The sequence below is a fragment of the Phyllostomus hastatus genome, unplaced genomic scaffold, assembly GCF_019186645.2.
Source record: "Phyllostomus hastatus isolate PE091 unplaced genomic scaffold, TTU_PhHast_1.1 phas_contig_283, whole genome shotgun sequence".
NCBI classification, from domain to species: Eukaryota; Metazoa; Chordata; class Mammalia; order Chiroptera; family Phyllostomidae; genus Phyllostomus; species Phyllostomus hastatus.
In genome coordinates this window covers 717,936-742,689 of record NW_025333833.1, presented here as the reverse complement: position 1 = coordinate 742,689, position 24,754 = coordinate 717,936, and the positions used below count along the sequence as shown (strand labels likewise).

The 24,754-nt window shown below is 66.6% G+C and overlaps 3 protein-coding genes across 4 annotated transcripts in view; 1 reads left to right on the top strand and 2 right to left on the bottom strand.

Moving 5' to 3' along the window:
* The first annotated feature begins 1,348 nt into the window (after nucleotides 1–1,348).
* On the top strand, nucleotides 1,349–4,267 carry CCDC190 (coiled-coil domain containing 190). Its single transcript, XM_045838738.1, has 4 exons — nucleotides 1,349–1,407; nucleotides 1,979–2,292; nucleotides 3,309–3,429; nucleotides 3,668–4,267. The coding sequence occupies exons 2-4, from the start codon at nucleotides 2,106–2,108 to the stop codon at nucleotides 4,176–4,178; spliced, it is 819 nt and encodes a 272-aa protein (XP_045694694.1). The 5' UTR covers nucleotides 1,349–1,407; nucleotides 1,979–2,105; the 3' UTR covers nucleotides 4,179–4,267.
* A 1,105-nt stretch (nucleotides 4,268–5,372) lies between these two features.
* HSD17B7 (hydroxysteroid 17-beta dehydrogenase 7) lies at nucleotides 5,373–13,934 on the bottom strand. Its single transcript, XM_045838781.1, has 9 exons — nucleotides 13,821–13,934; nucleotides 13,466–13,669; nucleotides 12,657–12,749; nucleotides 11,655–11,769; nucleotides 10,838–11,032; nucleotides 10,269–10,373; nucleotides 9,567–9,623; nucleotides 8,191–8,289; nucleotides 5,373–6,543 (listed from the first exon to the last, which is right to left on the bottom strand). Exons 1-9 carry the CDS (start codon nucleotides 13,853–13,855, stop codon nucleotides 6,451–6,453), a joined length of 996 nt encoding a protein of 331 aa, XP_045694737.1. The 5' UTR covers nucleotides 13,856–13,934; the 3' UTR covers nucleotides 5,373–6,450.
* A 1,229-nt stretch (nucleotides 13,935–15,163) lies between these two features.
* Nucleotides 15,164–24,754, bottom strand: part of DDR2 (discoidin domain receptor tyrosine kinase 2) — a 53,345-nt gene continuing 43,754 nt past the window's right edge. For both annotated transcript variants that reach the window (XM_045838411.1, XM_045838412.1), the window contains exons 14-17: nucleotides 23,665–23,856; nucleotides 23,202–23,436; nucleotides 22,139–22,288; nucleotides 15,164–20,738 (exon numbers count right to left, since the gene is read on the bottom strand). In XM_045838411.1, coding sequence (XP_045694367.1) covers nucleotides 20,604–20,738; nucleotides 22,139–22,288; nucleotides 23,202–23,436; nucleotides 23,665–23,856 — 712 coding nt within the window. In that variant the 3' untranslated portion in view covers nucleotides 15,164–20,603. The remainder of the gene's footprint in view (nucleotides 20,739–22,138; nucleotides 22,289–23,201; nucleotides 23,437–23,664; nucleotides 23,857–24,754) is intronic.

Here is a 24,754-nt window from a genome sequence, read left to right as displayed (position 1 = left end):
AGAGTGGCCTGCTCCGTCCCTGTTCTGCCTCCGGCCCCTGGACCGGGTGGGGGCGGGCGGGGGCGGGCGGCCCTGTCTCCTCCCCTCTGTGCGGACACTGTGCCCGTCTGAGGCACCGGCAGGAACAGACCAGGCAGCGTCCTTCCTGGGGACAGCGTTCTGGTCCAGCCCTGGTCAGTCCAGACCCGTGGGCCCTGCTGTCCTCTGCACTCGAGACGCGTGGCTGTCAGGGGGGCGTCCACCTGCCATCGGCCGCCTGCGGCCCTGCCCATGATTCCGTGTTTGCTCGGGGTGAAGCATGACCTTCTGTGACCTAGAGTCTCCCTCTAGGGACAGCTTCTGCTCCCTCCTGTGACCCCCCCACTTGGCCCGGAGCCCCCGAGGTCCCGCTGCCACCCCCTCCCCAGGGCCACCACGCCCCACGGTTGGCGTGGGGGTGCGCTGGGCCCTGCCGGGTCCTCAGATGACGCTGAGATGCCTGCTCGGGTTGGTGGCCCGGCCGGGAGCCACCCTGGCGGCGGCACTGAGATTCCGGGGGAGAGGACCCCGTCACAGGAAGGAGGGGAGGGGCGGGCCCCGCCACCCGCAGGGGTCCCCGGGGAAAGCCTGCTGCTGGGGTGACAGCGGGTAACCGGCTGGGCTGGCCTCCGCCCCGGGAGCTCCGGGGACACTCTCCAACCCCGCGGGACCTCAGCCCACTTGCTCCGACACGAAGCTGAGGCGACGGCAACAGCCCCACCTCACCCCTGCCCCACGGCCAGCAGGGGGCCTGGCCCACTGCAGCCTGTCCCCAGGGGAAGGGAGGGAGTCCCACTGCGCCTGTGGCCACAACCTGGGAGACCCGAATAGTCAGCAGGGAAACAGGAGGCGCAGCGGGAAGGCCAGGTCCGCAGATCCCCTCCTGTACCCCCCCCCGCAGACACATGTGCCCCCTCTGAGGACAAGGACCTGGTGCCTCCTCTGGGGCCTGGCCCGGAAGCTGAGAAGTAGGGGTGGGGGAGGGGAGGGGAATGGCAGAGTGGAGGAGAAGGGGGGTGAGGGCTGGGACTCTCATGCTTTCTGTCCCTCCCTGCTCCCATGGACACGGTGTGGGGGGGTGGCCAGGGGAGGGCAGGCACTGGCAGCAGAGCCACCGAGAGCCACTCAGGGCTGGGACGGGCCTGCCCGGGGAGCCGGCATTCCTGAGCGGGGGAGGGGTGTGGAGCTCTTTCCCTTGCAGCCCACACTCCACGGCCCCTCGGGCAGCCCAGCCCCAGCCCCAGCCCCAGCCCTGGGCGGGCGGACCCCCAGGCCCAGCCCCGGGCGGGCGGGCGGGCGGGCGGGCGGGCGGGCCAGAGGAAACGGGGCTCCTTCACCCAGACCCCGGAAGGCCCCGAGGCCTCCCCGTGGCAAGCACCGGGCTTGCAGGTAAGCACTGCTCCCCTGTCCTGTCCAGGCTCAGACTGCTAAGCTGCTGCTGTAACAGAAACTCTCCCCCCCCCACCCACCCCCCAGCACAGGGCTCACGGTACCGCGAGGGGCCCAGGGCGGGGGAGGCGTCCCTGCCTGTTGGTGCACGGAGCTCGGTGGGGAGAGGAGTCGCCCTGGGCTGGGTCCTCGGTCCTCGGGGCGGGGAGGGCGGCAGTTCCGGGCAAACAGCCGAGCTCGGGCCCAGGAGCCGTGTCCGGTCCCAGAGGGGCCCCCAGAGCCCCCAGACGCCCCGTCCTCGGGGTCCGTGCTCTCCGTGACCCTTCACACTTTCTGGAAGATGGACTGTCCGACTGACTCCGGTCACCGACCTGCAGACTCCTCGAGGGCCGGCTCTCCGCCCGGTCCCCGACCGGGACCCTGTCCTCGGAAGAGCCGGCACGGGACTGGGGCTGGGGCTGGGGCTGGGGGGCCCGCCTGCCTCCTGTCACTGACTCGCTGGAGACCGAGGGGCTGGGGAGCGGCTTACCCTCCACCCTCCCCGGTCCCCCAGGAACGCGTTTCTCTGCAGAGCAGGGTCCCCCCAGGTCGGCGAGGAGTCAGAAACACACAGAATTCACACCCGGACGCCGGAGGAAAGCCGGGGCCGCCGTGGTGCCCGGGAGCACCCGGCCCGCCGTCCGCAGGCCGCGCAGGGGATGGAGGGGCGCGAGGCCTGGGGACGGCTGCGCAGGCGCCTGGATTCGGAGCGGACGCACGCCCGGCAGGCCGAGGCCAGGCTGCGCCAGCACCTGCAGAGGCTGGAGCGCGCCTGCCGGTCCCACCTGAGGCTGCTGAGCTGGGAGCAGAGGCAGCTGCGCGGGGAGCGGGAGCGGCTGCAGCGGAGTGAGCGCCCGGGGCCCGGGGACCCTGCCCCCCCCCTGCCCCCCGCTGCCCCTGCTGCAGCGGCCACACCCCGGTCCCCCAGTCTGCCCGCTGGCCCCTCTCGCTAGACCCCTCGTCGCCTGTGGTCTTGCTTCCCTTTCGCTGCACTGGGGTGAGTGGGCCCCACCTCTTTTTTTATGCCCGGTCAGCTGCCACTCACTGGGCGACGGCCAGCGTGAAGTGGCCGCGGGGACGGGCGTGAAGTCAGACCCCCAGCACCCGTGGCCCAAGCGTGCCCGGGTCAGGCGGCCTCGGGCCGGCTGAGCGAGGGAGGAGCGCGCACTCTCGGCGCACCGCCCCCACCTCCCCTCCTGTGGCCCACACCCTGGGGTTACTTTGTTTCGAAAACACCGTGCTCGTGCTCGGCAAACAGAACCTTCAAACAAAACCTCCTCGGCCAGCCTGTTCAGGCCTCTGACCCGGGATTCCCAAACGCTGGTTAACACGCTTTGGGCAAACACCGCAACACCGCCCGGCCCGGCCGGGTGTCTGCGGGTGTCTCGTCCCCCGCTTTGCCGGACGCCGTGACCCGGCGGCCACCTGCACGCCGGCCCAGAGAACCGGCTCCCGGCTCCTCCTCCTCCTCCTCCTCCCTCTCAGGTTTAGGGCCGGGACAGCCAGGTGCCACGGGCCGGGGCTTAACCCGCCGAACTCGCGGGGTCGGTTCTGGGGGCAGGGACCCAGACCGAGGGGTGGGCGGGCTGCTCTCCCGAGGCCGCGAGGGGAGGCCCGTCCAGGCCCCCCGTCTTCGGCCCCTAAGGTGCGTCCCCGCGCTGCCATCCCTCTGCACGCGTCTCTGTCCGAAGCCCCCGCTCCTTGGGGACACCCGAGTGACCTCATCCTGACTCGGTCACCTCTGTGGAGGCCCCGTCTCCAGGAAAGGTCACGTTCTGAGCTCCGGGGGTTAGGACTCAAATGCACGACAAGGTGTGGGGGGGACGCGACTCGACCTGTAACGCTCAGCTCGCCCCGACCAGACCTCAAGAGCAAGGGCCCCTCCTCCTCCGGGGGCGGATGCCAGCAGAGACCAGCAGACGCCGCCCTGCGCCCGGCGCGGGGAGGGAGGCGCGGAGGAGCCCCACGGGCCTCGGGGCTCAGGTGAGAGGTGCCCTTGGCGGTGTGCACGCCCCCGCCCCACCCCCTGTCCCCTCCCCGAGGAAACGCTGCCCCTCCCCCAGCACAGACACACCCCCACAGGTCACCCAGCCACACACCCCCCACTGCTCCTCTGGCTCACACCACAGGAAGGGGCCGTGGGCCAGTGACTTAAAAATTCAAACTACGGGCACCTCTGTCAGCTGTCAGAGACCTTCCTTCTTCCCGCCTCCGTCCCCAGAGCACCAGCGACTGCCAGCCCGACGCAGGGAACCCACAAAAATGGGTGCCGGGAGCCCCCTCCCTGTCCCACCGGCCTCAAGGACCCCGTGGAAAGCCAAGAGCCGTCGCCGCCGTCCCCAAGCAGCGCAGCCTCGGACGCCCCAGAAGGGGACCCGGCAGGCCGAGCCACCCCCACGGAGCCCGCACACCCAGACCCAGGGGCCAGCCCCGCGGGAGACCGCGGAGGGGTCCGCGGGGAGGAGGCCGGCTCAGGAGATGCCTCCCGGAAGCCGGACCACAGCGCTGGGGAGCCCACGTCCCCGAGGGCCACGGGGTGCGAGGGAGACCCCAGCAGCGAGGCCTCGGCATCCTCCCTCCGGGAGCTGTTTGCCAGGGCCGCCCACGCCCGCTACCTGCGGCTCCGGGCACCCCCCGAGTCCGAGCGGGAGCTCAGCCTCGCCGAGATATTCGGGCACAGGGGCCCCGGGGCCCCGCCGGGCAGGGCGTCCTCTCAATCACCTCCTCTGTGACCGGCCAGTACCCCATCAGGGTCACCGGAGAGACCTGTCCCCTGTCCCATCTCCTTTCGATCCCCGTTCTCTCCCTCTCGCTGCGTCCGCAAGGCCAGCACGAAACAGCGGGGGGGGCTTCTGAGAACAGGCGAGGCCACCGCCCAAGCTGGCTGCTGACGACAGAAATGGGAGTCTGCAGGCCGACCCCCCCGTTGCTGAGACCCGTGGTGCCACCTGCTGGCCACAGGGGAGGCCCCGTTCCCGGTCACAGCCGGGGCCGGAACAGGGACTCCCCGAAGACTGGACGGGCACCCGCACTCGGCCTGGCCCGCGCCGGCCACCTTCCCTTCCGCGTGGCCTCACTTCGGTTTTCCGATCCCCACCTCCAGCCCGCTCACCCAACCTGCCCCCTCACCGTGGACCGTGGACAAGAAACACACTCCCTCCAACATTCCCTTCCAGGAAGCAAAGCACCAGGGGCTGGGGGGGGGGGGCCGGCCAGGGTGCCACGCCGGCCACGAGCATGAACCCACTGACAGTGGCCACGGCCGGGCCCCTTCCGGCCTCCCCCTCACACCCTGTCGTCTCCCTCAGGACCCCCCGAGGCCGAGCTCTCCACTCCGCCAGGGTCTCTCTCCTGCAGCCAAGCTGTGGGGCACCAGGGCGCGAGCCGCCACAGCAGCGGGAGCGCGGCTGCTGCCCGGGCCTCCGCCCTGGACAAAACTCATGCGCGTGCACCGTGGTCTGTGCCCCTCCTGGCACACCGTGCCCCGTCCTCACGCACCCGGGGCACCCAGACCTGCCGCCCGTCCACCTGCAGTCTTTCACCCTCTCCGTGTCCAACCCCATGTCACGTGTCGCGGCAAAATCGGGCGCTCACTCGGTGCCCTGACGGCAGTGTCTGGGCCGCCATGTCCGACGTACCGGCCGCGGGCAGAAGCCGCAGGGCCACCGTGCTCAGAGACGCCGCCTCCCCTCACTCACAGGTGTCACAGCACCAGGGACAGAGGGGGCGGAGGGGCTCCGCCCGGCACAGACTGGGGCGTGGGCGTCCGCCAGGCGCTGCTCCCCAGCCCTGCCCGCCCTCGGGTCCCCCGCTTCACCCCCCACCCCCGTCTAGCCCTCGTGTTCCCGTGCAGAACGTTGAACTTTGTTGAAAATACCTTTAGTGACCAAAAAAAAAAAAAATCCATACTTCAAAATACAAAGCAATTCTATTTCTGCATAATTTTTCACTTTTATTGACTCATCCAAAACTTCACTCGCTGTACTCTATCCCAGGTAAGGGTTACATTTGGGGTCAGAACACCTGAAGCGTTTCAGGATTCTCTTCTTGTCACCAAGGTGGAGTCTGCGCCGACCTCCGACCTCGGCCGACACCAGCAGGCAGCCCCCACCCGCCCGCCTGCAAGCAGCAACCGGTGGAAAACTCCACTGAGACGACGTGAGCAGGTCACGTGCGAGCTCACGCCCAGTGCAACGTGAGCGTGAGGCCCCCGCCGGCCGGGCGGCTCCGCTGGGGGGAGCATTGCCTTGGGCGCCAAGAGGCTGCGGGTTCAGTCCCGGTCAGCAACCCATCGACCTTTCTCTCCCCACCCTCGCCCCACCCCCTCCTGTCTCTGGAAAACCAGTGACAAACATCCCCTCGGGCCAGGATCAGAAAGAGGAAGCCAGCTGGTCAGTAACGAGCCAGTGCGCACGGCGTGGGGTCGGGCCACCTCGGCTGCAAGGTCAGCAGTGACAGGCTCTTCAGATCAGGGAGGAAGCCCCGGAGTGGCCCAAACACACGCCTGTCCCTGAGCCCCTGGGCCCGAGCGCCAGCCCCTGGGGGGGCAGGGCCCTGAGCAGGGGGGTCGTTAAAGGCAGCAGCAGGAAGAAGAAGGTGAAAAACCTGAGGAGACACTCCCAGGAAACACTGAGAGTGGCCGTGAACCTCCCGCGGGGACAGGCCAGCAGGAGGACCGGCCGGCCTGCGTCTCAGCCACTGGAGGCCACGCCGTGTCCCAGAGCTTGGCGTGGGCTCCGGCTGGCAGGATACGCACCACGAGGAGGTGAATGCGGGGTCACCGCAGACTGTGATGGGGCACCATCCCGTCCCAGGTACCAGCGCAGCCACCACCTGTCACCCGAGGAAGCTCTTCACCAGAGCGCAGGGGCGCCCGGGGCCTCGGAGGGGAGGGAGACGGCGGGAGGCCCCCCGCTCACCCCAGACCGCACCGCCCCGCGAGACAGCAGCCCCCACGCCAGGGAGGACGGAGGCGGGCATGTCCCGTGGCCGCCCGCCGCCCCGCTAGTCCGCGCTCTGGACGGTGGCCCGGACGTGCCGCTCCAGCTCCAGCAGGTGCCGGTACAGCTGCTCGGCCGTGTTCTCGTCCAGGTCCATCTGGAAGAGAACCGGAGACGAGGGTGGCCGGACGGGCCGGGGCGGGGACGTTGCTGCAGGCAGAGAGGGAGGCGCTCACCGTGGGGGAGGACAGAGAAGCGGCGGCAGGGAAGGGCCGGGGCCTCCAACCCCGACACCCGGGCACACACACACGGCAGCTCTCGGGGCCCCACCACACTCGCCAAGCCCACAGACCCCCCACCGGACGGGGAGGCCCAGGTCTGCCAGCCCCTGGCCGCCACGACCCGGTCACGGACGACCCCAACCGACTCGGACGGGAGAAAGGACCGAGGAGGACGGTCCGAAGGGTTTCTGTTCACGTCCCACTGCGGTGAGCTCCCGGCACCCACCCCCGCACCCACCTGCGCATCGTCCCCAGACACCCAGGGGGCCCCGGGGAGGAAGGGGGGCCTCTCCCTCCTCCCGCCAGGCTGCCTCGGAGCCCGCCTGCCCCCGCCCAGGACGGAGGGCCGGCCTGCGTTCGCCCAGGACGGAAACACCACCTCCCATGCAGCTCCCCCGAAACGCTACTGAAACACCTCCGTTTGCAGAGCTCAGCACCGTCTCCCCAAGTGAACAGGCCACTCCCCCGAGACTGACAAGTAGGACATTCGGACACACCGAGGGTCCCGAAGGTCGCTGAGCTACCAGCGTCCCCGAGGAGGGCTCGGGGTGTCACCGCATTTTACGCAAAGCGTGAAGAAGACAGTCACAGAGTCCAGGACAAACGGTCACCCGAGGTCACACCCTGGGCGCGCGCGTCTGCGTGGTGGGCGCGCGCGTCTGCAGGGGACCTGGCCGTGCACACTGGCCGAGGGAGCAGGACCCGGCACGGCCCTCGTACCCACTCGCCGCCCGAGCTCTCTGGAACCCCGTCGAGGGCCTCGCACCCCACGGAACAGGCGCCGGGCACCCTGCAGGGCCGCTGGTGACTTCAGGGGCCAGTGCCGTGGGCAACAGGGCGCCACTCCCCTGGGCCTCCGGCCACCCCACCGACGGGCAGCAGGGTCACTGCCCGCCCCGGCCCCGAGCGGAGACCGGACGAGCCTCAGGCCCACTTCACGTGATAACAGCGCCTCCCACAGGGAGCTGGGCGGGAGGATCGGCGGCTGAAACACACCCCACGCACGACGGGAACACAGCGCCGTCTGTGGAATGAGTCTCCTCCTCCCTACCGGCGCTCTGAGCTCGAGTCCTGCTCGGGGGACTGGGGGTCTGACACTGGCAGCCGGCCCCACGCCCGCAGGACGCCCGTCCCTCGGGCCCACGGCGGTCTGCCCTGGGCGGGCTGCACTCGGAGGGGGCCGACGCCGCTCCGAGGCCCTCTCCTTCTCGTCCAGTGCGCAGCCCCCGCGCGGGGAAGGGGGCAGAGTCCGCCCCCCAGCGCTGACGTTCGGACAGGGAGGGGCCCCCTCGGGAGGGACACGCGCGCCGGCCCAGAGTGAGCAGCCGGCGACACCCCTCAGCAGGCCCTGGCCCCGCCTGGCGCGCCCCAGAGGCCCAGGCACAAGCCGAGACCTGAAGGGCGAACGGGAGAAACCAAGGAGCTGAAAGAGGACGGCGAGGGCCTGGCGAGGGAGCCAGGAGGCCGCGGGCGGGGCAGGAGCGCGGGGAGCAGCCACGTGGCGGCGGGGAAAACAGGTTTACCTTCTCGGTCGTTACGTAATTGCTCCCGAGGCCCGTGGTGGCGCTCAGGTACTTGGTCAGAGGGTTGAGGGACTCGGGCTTCTGGTGGAAGAGCCACACCTGCGCGGAGAGAGGGGAGGCAGCCGCGGTTCCCGTCCTGCCCGAGGCCGGCGGGGCTGGCGGGGGCTCCGGGCTGGCGCCTGGCTCCGGACAAGGCAGAACCCCCCCGGCCGCTGCTTTTCACAGACAGTAAAAGGCTACTCGGGAAAAGGTGAGCCCACGGGGTCGCGGCCAGAAACCAGAGAAGCGGGACGTGAGCAGGGTGCAACGCACGTGCGTGCGGTGCTCACACCCGCGCCACCCCCCCCCGCCCCCGCACTCCCCCCCCACATACCGCCCCCGCGCCCCAGCCTTCCCCAGGTGGGCTGAGCAGGAGGCGGCCGCCCGCCCACCACCGTCCAGGACGTCGCAGCAGGGCCACGTGCCTTTCTCCAGCCGTGACCCTGGGGTCCGGCTGCCTGTGCTAACAAACCTGCCCACTCTCCCACCCTGCCCACTGTCCCCCACTTCCGAGCACCCCGAGACCACTCGCCGCCAACAGCTGGGCGTCTCGCTGGCTCACCCGCTCCCTGTCTTTTCTCTAAACTCGAGCTCCTCGTAAGGGAGAGTCTGTCTTCTCCGCCCCACACCCTCGGGCTCGATTTTCTGTCTGACACGCAGGGGGTCGTGACATCCCTCCCGAAAGGGCTGCTCACGGACGCCCCCGACGGCTTGGCAAACACATCGAGGACCAACTGAGGTGAACCTGAAAGCGCTCTCTCTGGGCACCAAGCTTCTCTGGGCACCGTTCACCGAGGCTGCGGTGCCCGGCAGGGTCCCTCGTCAGAAACCCTCCCTCGTCAGAAACCCTCCCTCGTCGATGCTTCCCTGCTTGTTTTAATTCGGCCGAGACTGAGGAGTCCACTGCGTGTGCGCCCTGCGGCGCTAGGTCCTCGAGGGCCCCAACCAGCAGAAAAGTCCGGAAGGAGCGCCGTCCTCCAGCCCGGCTTCCGGACGGAGGAGTGGCTGGACCTGACGTGGACAGGCCTGGGCGCAGCCACCTCTGCTCCCGCCCCACAGGTGCGCCCTCCCCGGGGAGCCCCCCGACTGCCCGGCCGCCCCGCACCCTCCTGCCCCGCGGGACCCCCGGCGGGCACCACCCTGTGAGCGCCACCCCTGCAGAGAGCCACTCCCTGGCCCGAGTGGGCCCCTGACTGTGCACAGAGCTGGTCTCTTCTGCCGAGACCAAGGCCGCTCCCTGGGGGGGGGGGGGCGGGGGGCAGAGGCCACTCCCTGGGGGGCGGGGGCAGACTATTTGCCTCTGGAGCAACCGGACGGGCCGCGGACCGGCGACCTACCAGGGCCTCGGCTCCGTTGTGCGGCGTCAGGGTGAAGGCGTTGGTGAAGAAGCGCATCTGGGGGAGAGAAGACGGAGTCACCCACCGTGCGGCGGCTCGGGACAAGGCCCCACAGCCCGCCTCCCGCGTGGACCCAAAAGCGACCGGCATGTCTCCTCACCGGACGTTTCCAAGGACCAGAACACAGGGAGGTCTGAAAACGAAGTGTCGTTGAACCCCGTCACCCCGAGTCCACCCCCAGAAACACAGAGGCCGACTTCCTTCGGTCCGTGTCCCCACCGGGCGGGACGAGGGACGGCCTCTGGGCCCCACGAGGGAGCACGCGTCCGGGGGGGCGGGAGGTACGCCGTCCGACAAGGCATGGGAACCACGGAGCAGCGGCCGGGTCCACACGGCTCCACAGTCACGAGACCCATGCGTGCCCTGACCTGGGGCTTTCCACTCACGGGGCCCCACGGCGCGCTCGGGGCACCCAGGTCTCCCACATCCGCGGCCCTGGCACCCTTGGGGCCCAGGGACCATGGTCCCGCATGGAGAAGGAGACAGGTGTGGGGGCTCCGGGGGCTCAGCTGGGGGGCAGAGGGTACCTGCTAAGTGACTCCAGACCTCCAGTGACACGGGATTCTGCCACACCTGGGTTCAGTTCCGCAGGGAACCGCCTGCAGGCACGGCGGAAGGAGGTGCCGGCGGGCGCGCACTCACCAGCCATATGAAGGGCATCAGCAGGGTCCACACGAAGGGTGGCAGGATCCCGTAGGTCAGGTTGGTCAGCATGGTCCCCGGGCACACCACGCTGGAGAAGAGGCCCTGGGGCATGGGGGGCGCACTGAGCACTGGGGGTCCAGCACAGGGTGGCCGACGAGGGACACGCCCGAGCAAGCCCGGACTCTCAGGGCAGGAGGGACCTCCGCCCGGGCCACACCCTCCACCGGTCCCGTGAGCTCTGGGTACAGGACAGCCCCTGCAAACCTCAGCGTCCTCGGGCCCACCCCACCTGACGGGAAGGTGCCGCACACCCAGGGACGGCGCGTGCCCCGGAAACGCAGCGGCGGGTGCTGTCACGGTCCCTCCGCTGGGGACACTGCAGCCCTTGCAGACGAGTGAGCCCCAGACGCCTCAGGCTGGGGCTTGTCCTCCCCGCCCTGCGACGGTCGCGCACACCCACCTCCAGAGCCCCTTGGGTCCCACCCTGCCCCCAGAGACCCCGCCCGAGAGACCGCACTGCGCCCGCCAGAGGCGCCCGCGGGGGCCGAGCGCCGGCGGGGCCTCACCTGCCCATTGCCGTGCCGGTTCAGGGCCACGCTCAGCAGGTCCACCGCGTACTTGGAGGAGCTGTAGGGCTCCCGGCCCCTGCGGTGCTGCACGTCCTCCAGGCGGAAGTTGGCCTTGCAGGCGTTGCGGGACGACGTCCAGATGAGCTGGCGCGGGCTGTCGCCGGCGCTGAGGAGCGGCTCCAGCTCCCGGATCTGAGTGGGGAAGAGAGGAACAGAAACTGCACCCACGTCCCCCGGGGGGCACAGGTAGCTACTCTGAAACCACTAGAGTGTCGCCCGGGGTGCAGCAGGTCAGCCACCGGGGGAGGGGACCTCCCGGGAAACCAAGGGGAGGGGCCTGAACGGCCACGCAGCCTCGTGTTCGCCCCAGCTGAGATGCTGGCGGTGTCGTGTGGAGATCTCCGAGAGCACGGAGCGAGCGGACGCAGTGCCCGTCTCTGCTCCCCTTCCCACCCGTGCCCAGAACAGCAGCGCGCAGGCGCTGCGCTCAGGAGGTCAGGGGTTGGGAGGATCAGTGCTGGCTGCGACGGTGGCTTCGGAGAGGCCAGCCGGCTCCCCTCCCACCTGAGGCCACGCCCAGCCCTGAGACCAGCGGGGTCGGTCTGTGCACCCTGCACCTCGTCTCTGAAAGCGTCTGTGTGTCCGTTCTCCTTCCTCTCCCCTCTGCAGAGCCGACTCAAAAGCAGCAGCACAGCGTGGCCGGCTGCAGCAGGGAACCAGGGCTTCAGAGCAACCGTCCCACTTCAACACCCAGAGACCGAACGCCAGCAACGGGCTACACCCCCAGTGCCAACTGTTGGCCCGCTGGCTTTACCAGGAGAAAGTGGCCGAAGACGTTGGTGGCAAAGACCTCCTGCAGCCCGTCGGCCGTGACCCTGTCCTCCTGGGTCAGCAGTCCCTCGGCCGTGGAGAACACATGAATCACGTTCCTGAAACGGCAGGAGAAATGCCGTGACTCTCAGCTCCCGCCACTGGAGGCATGAGGAGACCCCCGCTCCCCGCTGCCGTCCCTGCCCCACACCCCCCAGTCCCGAGTCTGGGCGACTCTGTCAGATACGGAGCAAGGATGCCTCCTTTCCCCCGGAAGTACTCACGCACCACAGGTCACGCTGCCAGTAGGAGCCCAGGCCTCTGAGAACCTGCTCCAACCCTCTCCACCCCTTTGCCAATCAGCTTACGGGCCAACATCTCCGGGGACAACAGCTACGCCAAGGACAGTCCTCCCCCCACAAACCAGTGCCAGCTGCGCCCCCCGAGTCGGTCGGACGCCTGGGGTTCGTACTGGGCACTCTCAGAGCAGGAACACTATGAATACGGTGTGTGCCGTGGGCCCACTGAGGAGGTCAGGGCCAGCGTGGGACTGAGTGTCTGTGTGCAGTGTGTAATGGGAACTAAACCCAAAGAACCTCTGTGTGTGAGCACGCACTCTAGGTCACGGGATAGGACGGCCTTCCTTTGGCAGGTTGGGGTCCAACACCTTGGAAGCCGCCACACGGCACTGAGGGTCTCCGGGGGCTTGGTCAGTGCTCAGTGCCTCCCCCCTGCCGGGCAGAGGACCTGCCAGGAAGGCGCCGTCCTGGGGGCCAGAGTCCGGTGGCCCCCGCCTGATCCTGAGGGGCTCTGCTCACAGACATCGCCGGCCCAGCACAACGCAGAACCCGGCCGCCCACTGTCCCCACGAGAGACGGATGCTTCCCCGCCCTCGGTCTACTCTTCTCAGCGCCCCGCTGCCCCCCGGCGTAACGTGCCCAGGGCAGAAGGAGGTGAGAAGCAGGCACCTTCCTCACCGGCAGGGTGCCTGGACCGTGGGAACTACCTTGAGAAGAGGCTGGAGACTAGCGCCTTGACGTTAAGGTGCGGGCTGGGCATGATCCCGGCGTTCAGGTACACGTAGTCGAGCCTGCGGAACCTGCGGGCAGGACACCAGACGGGCGCGTCGGCCCCGGGGCTGTCCCTCCCCGGCGGTGCCTTCGAACGACGGGACTGGGGGGCTATGATGTGGAGTCACATGTTCCCCAGTCCGTATCGACCGTCGTTCCCCAAATCTGGACGACGCCGCCCACCTCCAGGGCAGCTGTTTGGAGAATTAACTAAGCACAAGGCCACACATGTACAGGACGGCGTGTGGCCGGTCGGTCAACCCACTGGTTACTTGGGTGCTTCCTTCTCCCCCACGGCCTCACCGCCGTAAACTGGGGCTAAATCACTAAATATCTTACTAGACACGAACTTACTCGTTTGTGACAACTCAGTGTCCTCCCTGACGAACCCGGGAGGAGACCTGGGCTCGGGGACCAGCACAGCAGGGCAAAGCCCTGGGACCGCCCTGGGCACACTACTCCCGTCTCTGTGCCAGAAGCTGTCCGGTCAGCACCTGCCTGACTCACCCAGCGATCCGAGGAGGGGAGAGGTAGAAAATGCACTCAGGTGTCAGAGGAGCTACACTCCGTGCGCTCCTGTATCAAGCTTCATTAAATTAGCATGATCGCGAGGAAGAGGAACGGACTCCTGAGCGTCACTTCTTTCGCCCTGGGGTTCCTTTCCAGGGCTCCCTGCCCTTTCTCCTCCCGACGGCGGCTACGCTGCACAACCCCAGGTGAGAACGCCCGTCAACGAGAGGCCCACCTGCGCCTGAGCTCCCCGGCGGCCCGCAGCACCGAGCGCAGGTCGGAGACGTCCACCTGCACGGTGCTCACCTGGGCGGAGGGCCGGGCGGCCACCAGCTCGGCGCGGAGCGCCTCGGCGCGGCCGGGGTTCCTGCATGCCAAGCAGAGGTGCAGCTGGTCTTCCTCCCGCAGCAGCCGCTGGCAGAGCGCTCGGCCGACGCCGCTGGGGTTCGGACACGGAAACTGCGTTACCCACGCGGTGCCCCGCCGGCCTGCCTCGCTGGATGAGAGCCCAGGCGGCAGGAGGGAAAGCGGGACCAGGCACCGCGGGCCCGCCCCCAGACCCGCCGCCGCGACCGCGCACCAAGTCTTACCTGCTCGCCCCGGTGACCAGCACCACCTTCGGCATCGCTGCACACTGACGCCCGACGGCCGGCAGGACCCGCGGGGCTCTCGGAGGAAGAGCCCAGATCCCGGCCGGCCCCTCCTCCCACGCGCGTTGCCCAATCAGGACCCGGCGATACCCTCAGGTCTATGACTCAAGCACGCCCTCCAATCAGATCCCGGTCGGCCCCCGTACCCCGCCCGCCGCCCAATCAAGGGCCGGTGACACCGCCTGCAACGCCCCCGCCACGTCCACCAATCGCGTTACACCTCGTGCTCTTTGCGACTGCCCAGGTGGGGTGAGATAGGCTGAGGGGAGGGGCCAGCTCCCAGCCAATCTGCGCTTTCCCGCCTCCGCCACGCGGGGGCGCCGGCCCCGCCCGCCAGGTGGCGGCTGCGGCTGCGGCAGGGGTCCGCTCGCGGCGCGCAGGCCTGGCCTCCGGCCGCTGGGATTGGGGCTTCTGCCGCGGAGCCCCACGTGTCCCAGGGAAGGTTCGGGCCCGGGAGCTGAGGTTTGGGCACTGTCCCCTCCTCTTTACCTGCGCCGCTTCACAACCACTTCCGCTCCCGGGCCTCTAAAACGCCGTCTTTGGAACACTGACTTTACGAACGTGCAGCAATGCCAGTTTCCCACACCTGGGCCTGCGACGGAATCGAAGGGCCCCGGAACTTCACAGGACGAAGGGGGTCGTCCTGTGGCCCGCCCCGGCTGTTCTCTGTTCTCGGGGCACTGTCTGTGCCCCCCGATCTGTCCCGGGCACCACGGGGGGGTGGGGGGAGGTGTTCACAGTGTTCAGGACAGCGACCGTCCTGCGTAGGCGCAGTCTGCGGTCTCGCAGGTGAGAAGCGTGTGGTTTGGGGCGTTTCGTCCTTGTCTCCGCTACAGAGACCGGCTCGTTCCCGGGGTTCGCAGCCTTTTCCGCCGTGTGCGTGCCTGGGCGGTCGGGACGCCAGGGCAGAGCGTGTGTGAATTCAGAAGGGATTTCTGAGTGTCAGACCAGACACCTTCGTGACAGCCGCAAAGATTCCCCACTTACTCCGGGGCCGGATCCCCCAGAGCTGGGCTCGTGCAGCAGCAGAGAGCCCCCGTCTCTAGTGGGTCCGGGTCTCCCGAGCCCCCGCTGCCTTTCTCCCAACCAAGTCGGCTGACAGGTGAGAGGCCTGGGTCGGACCTCCCTGCGGAGCGCCCCCCCCCCCACGAACAGGGGCAGCACTCTGCACACATGTGGACTCCACCCCGTGCCCTGTCGCCTCCCCCAGAAGATGCAAGGCCCACGGGGGAGGGGTGACACAGCCCAGGACGCGTGCCATCTGCACAGAAAGGGGCCGCTCATTCCTTAGTAGCGTATTTCTTTAATCGTTGTTATTTACAATGTATCATCTGACAGACTTACAGAGAATAAATAAAGAAAAGAAAATATACAATTGGTATCTCGTGGCTTTTTTTTCCTAATACAGAGAATTCTTACATAATCTATTTTGGAATGACTAGGATAGTTTTAAGCAGAAATTGAGTCGGTTTGCTCTCTGCCCCTTGACCCAACACCTGGCCCTCCACAGTCCGCAGAGCGGGCCCAGCCCCTCCCCGCTGGTGAAACCTGCGTCGTGCTGCTCCCAGCGGTCACCAGACGGCGGGGGGCGGGGGGTGGGCACCGGCGTGCAGACGGAGAAGGGCGTGAAGTGAGCCCCGGGACTGCAGACTCGGGGTGTTTGCCGGAGCCCTCCTGCCTTGTGTCAGTTCCAAGCCTCTCCTCCAGAAACCAAGTTTCCCTTGACGTAATCGACCGCCTCACCCCGCTGGGCTCCCCCGGTGTCTCTGCTGACCTTCCCTCCACCTGCGGCGGTGCCTTCGGGGAAGCGTGGGCGACCTCTGGGCTCCTCCTGCCCCTTTGGAGGTTTGGGGAGTTGTGGACCAGGCGTGTGCGGGAGAAACTATAAGGCTGGTTTCCAGTGGGCCAGTTTGGGGCCAGCGTGTGGTGCCCGCTCTGGACGGGGTGTCCTGTACAGAACGACCTTGAAAGGCTGTCTCAAGCCCTCAAAGGTCGACTTCCCCATCAGGAACAGACAGGTGGTGAGCCCTGGGCCCTTCCCCCCTTTCCCGGTTTGAACACAGACTCTGTACGCCACAGCGGGGCAACTCTCCCTAACTCACCCCAGCACACAGTATGACAGGTTTCTGCTTCCATATTTTCATTCAAAAACAGCCCCCCGCAAACACGTACGCAATGACCGCACAGCAGGCAGCGGTGGCCACGTTGCAGCCTTGTGACCCACACACGGAGCAGTCAGGACACCGGCAGCCAGGAGCATCGGAGCCGGAAGCTCCGCACCCCGAGGTCGCCGTGGGTTTGCCTTCCCTTCGGTCCACTGCGGCTGGGGCTCCGTTTCAGAACAGACACCCAGGCAAACGAAACCTCTCCGCTACTCTGACAATGGTCCATCCCACATCAGAGGACCACACCACGGTTCTCGGTTCCTTCCACAAGCGGCCCTGGGGCCGGCACTTGGTGCCACCTACTTCTTGACCAATCACTGGCCACTCTCCAGTCCTCTCTGCCACAGTTTCAAGCCCTCGTCACCCAGACTTCCCTCCTCGCCTGGTTCTCTAGCCAGCAAGCCGCGGGCAGGTCTTCCTGCCCCGAGTCCTTTCAGGTTGTTCTGGGCTGTTCCAGGTGCTAAACGGCCAATGTGGACCCCGGCTGGGCTGGACAGCGCTCGCTGATAAAGAAACGGGCTGGTTTGTGACACTCTCTCTCGGGGTTTGAAGGACAAGTGGGTCCAGGTGGCGTCTCTCTCACTACGAACCAGCTACTTAACCAGGGGTTAACCCCACCCGGAAACTGAACAAGCGCGTGTGAAGAGCTGCCGAACTCTGAACGCTCCTTCAGCTTCGTTGCTGGCGTTGCAGCAAGGTCGGTTTTCCGGCTTTGGAAGCGCACAGTGGTTACGTAAGACGCGAGCAGTGGCGTTAGGGTGGGCCACGCTGCACTGCTTTCGCAACTTCTTGGGAGTCCGAAAGTCTCCCAAAACAACAAGTTCTGGGAGAAGGACACAAGAGCCATCGTCCCCCAAACGACGCAGCCCCCGCAGCAGGGCACCCAGAGGCCCCCGAGATCCAGGCACCGAGAACGGTTCCCGCCCCCTTCCCCATCAGCTCCAGGACACTCGCCACGGGGAGCGGACATCCCTCTGTTTCTACGGAAACGTTACATTTTAGTTCAGAACGCTCTCCCAGCATACACCAGGTCTGAAACGTCCAGAAACATTCTGGGAGCTGCCACAGGCACGCCCAGAGGCCAGAGGCCAGAGGCCAGAGGTCAGAGGCCTCGCTGAAGGACTGAGATGGCAAGCCTGGAAATTCAAGGCTTACTGGCCCTGTCTGGGGAGCGAGCTGCGCCTTGACTGTAATTTTCTTCATTCTTTTTTTTTTTTTATTTTTGGGCAAAACAGTCACTGTTCTGTCTCAGAGCATTTCCTTGGAACATCTCCCTCTGCTTCCCTCTTTTGGACTCTCTCCTCCTCTGATCTCCTTTCACTCAAAACACATGGCTGAGCCCCGCTCCCTGCAGGGCGCCTGGGTGGGGTGACAGCCTCACGCAGCTCCCACGGCGCCCGGCACCCACCCCTGCTGGGGCGTCACACCAGACCGAGTCAGCCTCACTGGGGCCCATCGCCCCCTGTTCCCGTGCCCTTCTGGGCTCAGCAGGGACCCCATTCACACACGCGAGGGCCGGGACCCCAGCCTGGCCAAGCTCCGCCAAAGCCTGCTTCCAGGCCTGCACGCAGGGCACCCTGGGAAAACCGCGTCCGGGGTGCGCAGGGCTGCTCCCGTCTCAGCTGGAGGACACAGGCACTGGGGCCCTCGTCACCCGCTTCCTCTGAAGTGCAGCGCCCTCCCCGCTGGGTGCTCCCGGGCCCCACACCCACGAGGAACTTTCTCTGTCTCAAACCCCCGAAGCTCCCTCCTCCCCTCGGTTCCCTACGCCACCCCCGACGTCTCATTTCTCGCCAGTGCGATCTCCATCGTCTGGCACCTCCTCCCCCCAAACACAGCTGCCCTTTGTCCCAGCACACTTGCTTGCCCTGCCCTGTCTCAGCTCCGCTTCCCGCGTGACTCTCGACCGACCGCGCTCCCACAGCCCACCTGTGCACGGTCCGCCCTCCCGCCCACCTGCCTCCCGTTCGGCCACTTGCGCGCTCCTTCCTCGTCCGCCACCCCGGCCCACGCTGTGCGCCGTCCCAGCCTCGGGCACCTGCGAGCCGTCCTGCCCCTGCACTGAAGCCACGTGCCTCCATGGGGGTCTCCCCAGGGGCCTCCCCAGGCCAGGCCGACTCTGGGCAGGAGAGTCTGGGCGGGCGCCAGGTCGGGCTGAGCTCTCCTCCCACCGACCAGCCTGCGGACACTATCACCCTGGCCCCAGAACCACAGTCCGACACAGAACGTTCCACATCCTCCCGCCTCCTTTTCTAATTCATTTCTAGTTTCCTTCCTCTAATGTACATCCCAGCGACTTTTAAATTCTCCACACGAGGCCTTCGCCGCGCACGACGCGCCAGCTGGCCCTCTCGGGTTTGTGCTGTGACCTCCGTGGGAACGGCCAGGCCGCGGCAAACCCCGTGTCGGCCGCACAGAGGTGGGCCCTCCCTCACCCCAGAAAGGGTGGCAGCCCGTGACAACGCGCTCCGGCCAGCGGCCCGACAACGGCGGCCCCTCGGACGCAAGCCCGGGAAGATCCAGACACTGCGCTCACTTGAACTCTGACTGTTTTCCTGCGGGACCATGAGATGCTGAGCCTGAATGCTTAAAAAAAATAAGTGGGGGATGTTAGACAGAGGAAGGGGGAGGGGACCGCTTCCCTGGGCACCTGCGGAGTCCGGGGTCCGGGGCTGCAGCCCTGCAGGGGGCTGCAGGTGACTCGGTGTGGGAGCTCCTGGTGCCTGGTCACGTCTTACTCTGCGAGCGGTTCCAGGAGAGATTAGCATCTCAACAGTTGGGCGGAGCAAGGCCCGACCCTGGGCCAGGGTGGGGGCCTCACCCAATGGAAGAAAAGGGGACACGGCTCCCTCCGGCCTGATGCTGAGTCTGAGCCGTCACCTCAGTCTCCGGGGGAGGAAGGGGACCCGCAAAGGGACCCCAGGGGGTGGGGCTTCTGCATCTGCCGAGGCCGGGAGCAGGTGAGGGCGGATGGGGGGCTGAGTGAGACCAGGTGGCGGAAGCCGGCCCCCAGGTCAAGTTCTGTTTCTGAGCCTGGGACGTGTCTCTGCCACTTTTTCTGCGGGACTTGGGGGTTCCCTTCCCTGCTTGCCACCGCATCTGAGGGTGCGTGGCTCGGCCCCAGGTCTGACCGGGCTCCGATGGGACCATGTGTGTCTGTTCCCGTGAATTCTGGAGACAGGGCCTCCCCCTTCCTCTCTCCCAGTCACCGCATCTCCCAGGCACCCGCCCACTGAGCTGTCGCCGTGGGCGACATCTCTGCTGCACCTGACCTGCGCAAAAGGCCAGCCAGCACCATCTCCCTCCACTTCTCTGGGCTCCAAAACCTCCGTCCGTCTGTCTGTCCCCCCTAGCTCCTCGGCCTGGATCTGAGCCTCTTGAGGGACAGAGGCCTCCGCCTCCGAGGCAGCCCGTGCACCCTGGGAGCTCCCCGCACACAGAGGGCATCCGCGCCCTGCAGCTGCCCCTTGCTGGTCCCAGGCCAACCCTTCGGAGCACCCACAGCCGACCTGCTCCCTGTCGTGCACGCCTGAGAACTCGAACCCCGGCCGGCGAGGGCCGCGGGGGATTCACCCCTTCAAACAGCCAGTTGGTTGCCTTGGAGAGGAGGAGCCACAGGGCCTGGGACGGAGCTGCCGAAACGCCGGTTCTTACGGATCCAAAAGCAAACTTTCCCTAAGACACACCCCGGAAGTGTCTGAACAAGAGGAAGAGGAGGACCCTCTGCCGAAAGGAGTAGCACACCTGTCACCTGTCCTCCTCGGGCCTGCTCCCCTGTGTCCACTCTACTGCAGAATCCTTCCGTGCATGAGGTACGCTTCTTGTTCAGCCAACGACAGTTCCCTTCACGCCGGCCGGCGGGCAGCGAACGCTCTCGCCCGCGCCGTCCTGTGTTTCTGGGTGCACCCACTACCACCCCAGCCCCTCCCGTGACAGGACACAGCACCCGTTCCGGGAAGCGGGGGGGGGCGGGGGGGCGGTTCTCAAGCAGGTGTCAGCTGAGCTGGCAGGAGAGAGAGGCCCGGAGGGAGCCCAGCCCAGAGGACGCAGGGCGAACCGAGGCCGTCCGGGGCTGGTCACGGGAACCGCTTCTTCCCAGTCTCCACACTCGCTGGGTGTTTTCTCCCCTAAGCCTGACCGCGGGTGTCCAGAGACGCGGGTGTTCTTCAAGTTTTCCTCGCTGAAACTATTTCTTTAAAGGCAACGTGGAAAAAACATTGTAGAATCTGCACATGTATAAACACAAGCATATTTAACCTTTATAAATTATCTAAATCATCTAGCCTTTCTCATCCAGCACTTCGGTGCATCGGTGAAGATTTCTTGACTGGATTTTATCTGCCCTAGGCTTTTTTTTTTCCTTTTTTAGTTCTTTAATGTAAAAAACAAGTATATATGGGCCGGGGCGGAGAGTGGGGGTGCAGCGGCGGGAGCCGAGGACAGAGAGAGCCGCGGGAGCCCCCGCCCTCGGCGCACTGGGTCCGGGGGCGCGGCGGGCGGGGCTGGGTGCTGCGTGTCGCCGGCGGCCGGGGCGCGGCGGGGGGCCGGGCGCGGGGCCTCACTCGTCCCCCTGCTGGAGGAGCAGCAGGTGGATCTCCTGGAAGGAGGGCCGGTGCCTGGTGTCCCTCCTCCAGCAGCTCAGCATCAGCTTGTACACGGAGTCCGGGCAGATGGCGGGCTGGGGCAGGTACGTCTGTGGGAACCAGAGTGAACACAGGGAGAGAACACTGAGGGCGGGGAGGGGGCGAGGGAGGGGAGTCGCTGCATCGCTGTTTCACCTGCCCGCGTCCCACGGTCTTGGGCTGAGGTCCGCGTGGTGTCCCTTCCCCCGAGGCACAGTCACAGGAGTCGGACCCCTCCGCCCGTCCCCTCCCCCGCCTGCCCCGCTGCCCTGCGGCAGGGTTTCCCGAGGGCCCGTCTGGGGCCCCCGTCGCCAAGCAGAGAGACGTCACAGCCAGAACCCAGGGGCCAGCAGCCTGTCCCTTCAGACCATGAGCGTCCGAGGAAACTCCCCACACTCTGTCGAGAGGAACTGAACGCGGACGTGCTGCGCTTCTCCGTCAGGGAAATGGCCGCGCCCCCCCCCGCCCCACACCGCACGCCAGGCGCTCAGGATGGCGTTCAGAGCGGTCAGGGTTGGCCCCGGCTACGGCCCCACGCAGCGAACCCTGCCCGAGTGCGGGCCGCTGCAGGTGTCTCCTGCATCACATCTGCCACCTCCAATCAGCTGGTGACGTCGGCCAGGCCACTCGGGGACGACCGAGGCCCCACGCGTGTGGCCCGTGACCACAGCACCCGGCGCGCAGCGGGCCGTGGGGAGAAATCGCTGCCCCTCACTCAAAGGCCAGCCTTTTACAGTGCGATTCCCAAAATTCTAATAATAAAAGTGAAAGCAATAGACTATAAATTGTAAACTTTCAAGCACTGGCTGCCGTAGCTCAGTGGATTGAGCACGGGCTGTGAACCAAAGTGTCGCAGGTTCGATTCCCAGTCAGGGCACATGCCTGGGTTGCAGGCCACGGCCCCCAGCAACCGCACATGGATGTTTCTCTCTCTCTCTTTCTCCCTCCCTTCCATCTCTAAAAATAAATAAATAAGATCTTTTAAAAAATTATAAACTTCCCTACAATATTTACACAGTCATATCTAATAAAATACAATGCTATCACTTAATAAGCTATACTCACAATAAATCATGCTCCCCAAGTTCAAGGGTTAAATTTAACACGTTTTTACTGAAGCTGTAAACTTAAGCTGGTGGCGAGGCGCACCCTCAGCACACGGTGGCGGCCTGTGGCTCTGGCCACGGCTTTAGTCAAATACTGGGCGTCACGACTCAACCGCCTGGTGGCCGCTGAGAATGTCTTTGGTTCGCCACCAGTATTTAATGAGGGGGAGGATGGTGCCCCCTTTTACACTGGGTGTTTTTAAATGGGTGAAAACAGTTAAACCCCAAAGCATCTGGGTCGTGGTGACAAGGGACACCACCGGGCAGCCCGTCTCCCAGCCCGGGGCCTGTCCCGCCCCCGCCCCCGCGCGGAGAGCGCCCGCCCGCCCGCCCGCGCCGCCGCCGCGCACCCCCGCAGCCCCCACCTGCCGGCCCTGGTCCCGGAAGAACTCGCCGGTGTTCTCGATGACCTGCTCGTCCGACAGCTGCGAGTAGGGCTGCTCCTGGCAGAAGGTGAAGGTCTCCCACAGGGTCACGCCGAAGGCCCACACGTCGCTCGCGGTGGTGAACTTGCCCTGGTTCCAGGGGGGTGGGGGGAGGGAAAGCGGAACAGGTTAGGGTTTCACGCCCGGCGTCACCCCGGCCCCCGCTGAGGGCGAGGGCCCCGCGTGGACCCCTCGCGACCTGCGTGGGGGTGGGCGGGGGAGCAGCGGAGAGGGCGGCGCGAAGCTGGCGCGGCCCCCCCGTCTCCGCTCCGGGCTGCTGGGGGCGCGGCCGTGGGCCGCCAGACGCCCGCTCAGCTACGGGGGGGGGGGGGGGCAGGAGAAACAGCTCCAGCGGGGACACTGGTGGGAAAACGTCTCTCCGCCCCACCCGTGGCCCGGAAGGCCGAGAGTTGAATAAAAATCTCAAAGCAAAGAATACGACGAACTTAAAATAAAAAGTAAATAGTAATACTCATCAAAATAGAAATATAGAGAACAATGTAAATAATTAATTAGAAGTATAGTTAGGAATTCAAAAAAAATGGTTTTGTGTGGATAACATGTCTTCTAAGTGATTTTTTAAATATCTGAAACTAAGACCCCTCAGTGGGTGCAAAGGAGAGAGAGAAAAAAACACACTAAATCTCTTATCATGTGGGTGTGTTTTTAACCCTTTCATGCAAATTTTTTATCGGGAGCGTATTACATTTGCTGGCAGAAATGGGTGAGTGTTAAAAATGATGATCAGCTCTCAAGTCCACGCGGCCCGGAGGCCGGAGGTTCACCTGGGCCACCCTGGGCGCCCCAGACCCGCAGGGTCACCCGGGCCCCGCCCACCAGGATCAGGCCCCGCCCACCCGGCCCGGTCCCGCCCATCAGGGCCAGGCCCTGCCCACCCAGACCGGCCCCGCCCATCAGGGCCAGGCCCCGCCCACCCAGACCGGCCCCGCCCACCAGGACCGGGCCCCGCCCACCAGGACCAGGCCCCGCCCACCCGGCCCACCAGCAGGATGCTCTCCCAGGACATCCAGCGGATGGGCAGCACGGCGCGGCCCTGGATGCGGTAGTAGTCCCCGCTGTACAGGTTCCGGCTCATGCCGAAGTCGGCGATCTTGATGGTGTAGTTCTTGCCCACCAGGCAGTTCCGCGTGGCCAGGTCCCGGTGGACGAAGTTGAGGGAGGACAGGTACTTCATGCCCGACGCGATCTGCGTCACCATGAACTTCAGGTCGGCGTAGCTGAGGGAACACGGACGGGGAAGTCGCCCACGCAGGACGCCAGGGCCGGGCCGGTCCGCCCGTGGGCTCCAGGGCCCAGGCCGCCGCCTCCCTCTCGGCTCGTGCGGGGTCTCTGCTGCCCCCCGCCCGGGGCAGCGCGCTGCGTGGAGCGCGGCCGAGATTCGGGGCTCAGGGCCCGTCTGCAGTGGGCCCCCCGGGGTGTCGGGGTGTGGGGGCCCCGCCGCTCACCTGACCGTGGGCGCCTCGCCCGGGGCGGGGCCGGGGGGCTCGTGGCGGGACAGGAACTGGTTGAGGTCCCCGTTCTCCATGTACTCGGTGATCATGCACAGAGGGTCGTCGGCGACGCACACGGCCAGCAGGCGCACGATGTTGGCGTCCTTGAGCCGAGACATGATCTTGATCTCCTTGAGGAAGTCGTTCCTGGGGGGACACGCACACGGGCGGGCCCTGAGCGGCCGGAGTCGGGGCCGGAGGGGGAGCGGGTGCGGCCACGGCTGGCCCGCCCCCACACCCAGCCCAGCCCCCCGGCCCACCTTCCAGAGGACGGGCACTGGCCCCCGGCCCCCGGCCCCACCCGGGGGCTGTCTGGCCCCACACGCGCTGTGAGCGCTCAGGAAACAGGGCCTGTGGTCCGCCCGGGCACGCCTGCACCCCGGTGCCCGAGGACGCGCCCGCTGCATGGACCGGGGCTGGTGTCGGCTGGACGGGGGGGAGGGGTGCGCCGCCCAGCACGACTCTGGGAAGGGACGCTCTTCACTGCAAAGGAGCCCCAAGCGCACTGGAGTGTGTCCCCTGCAAAAAGCCCCGGGACCCCCGCCCTGACGAAGCAAAGAAACTTTTTATAGACAGAATCGTGGCCCTCAGGCTTGTCTGCTGACTCTGCGCTTCCTCTCGGTTTTTCCGAACAGGGAGCACCAGCTGTCAGTCCCCACGTGCCCCGCCCTCGGTGGCCACCTGGGGTTTCTTCAAAGCAAGCGCCCCTTGGCCAGGACGAACCGTTGTGTGGGTGTCTGGTGACAGCCCCCCCGAGTCACACAGCGGCTATGTGCTTCCCGGTAACGACCTTCGGGTCTTGGGGCCACAGCCCAGGTTGCCCGCGTGGCAGGGGCAGGTCTGCTGAGTGCTCTAGGGCCCAGGAGTCGGGCTCTACCGGTGGGACCCCCAAACCACATCCAGCACATCAACCCCAAACGGGGGTGTCCACGGCCAGAGAGGGGCCAGAGCCCCGGCTGTCACCCATGGCTCGGCGGGCGTGGACGCAGGAGCAGGGACGCCGTCCCCACCGAAGTGGACAGCAGGCAGGAGCCTGTCCTGTGGG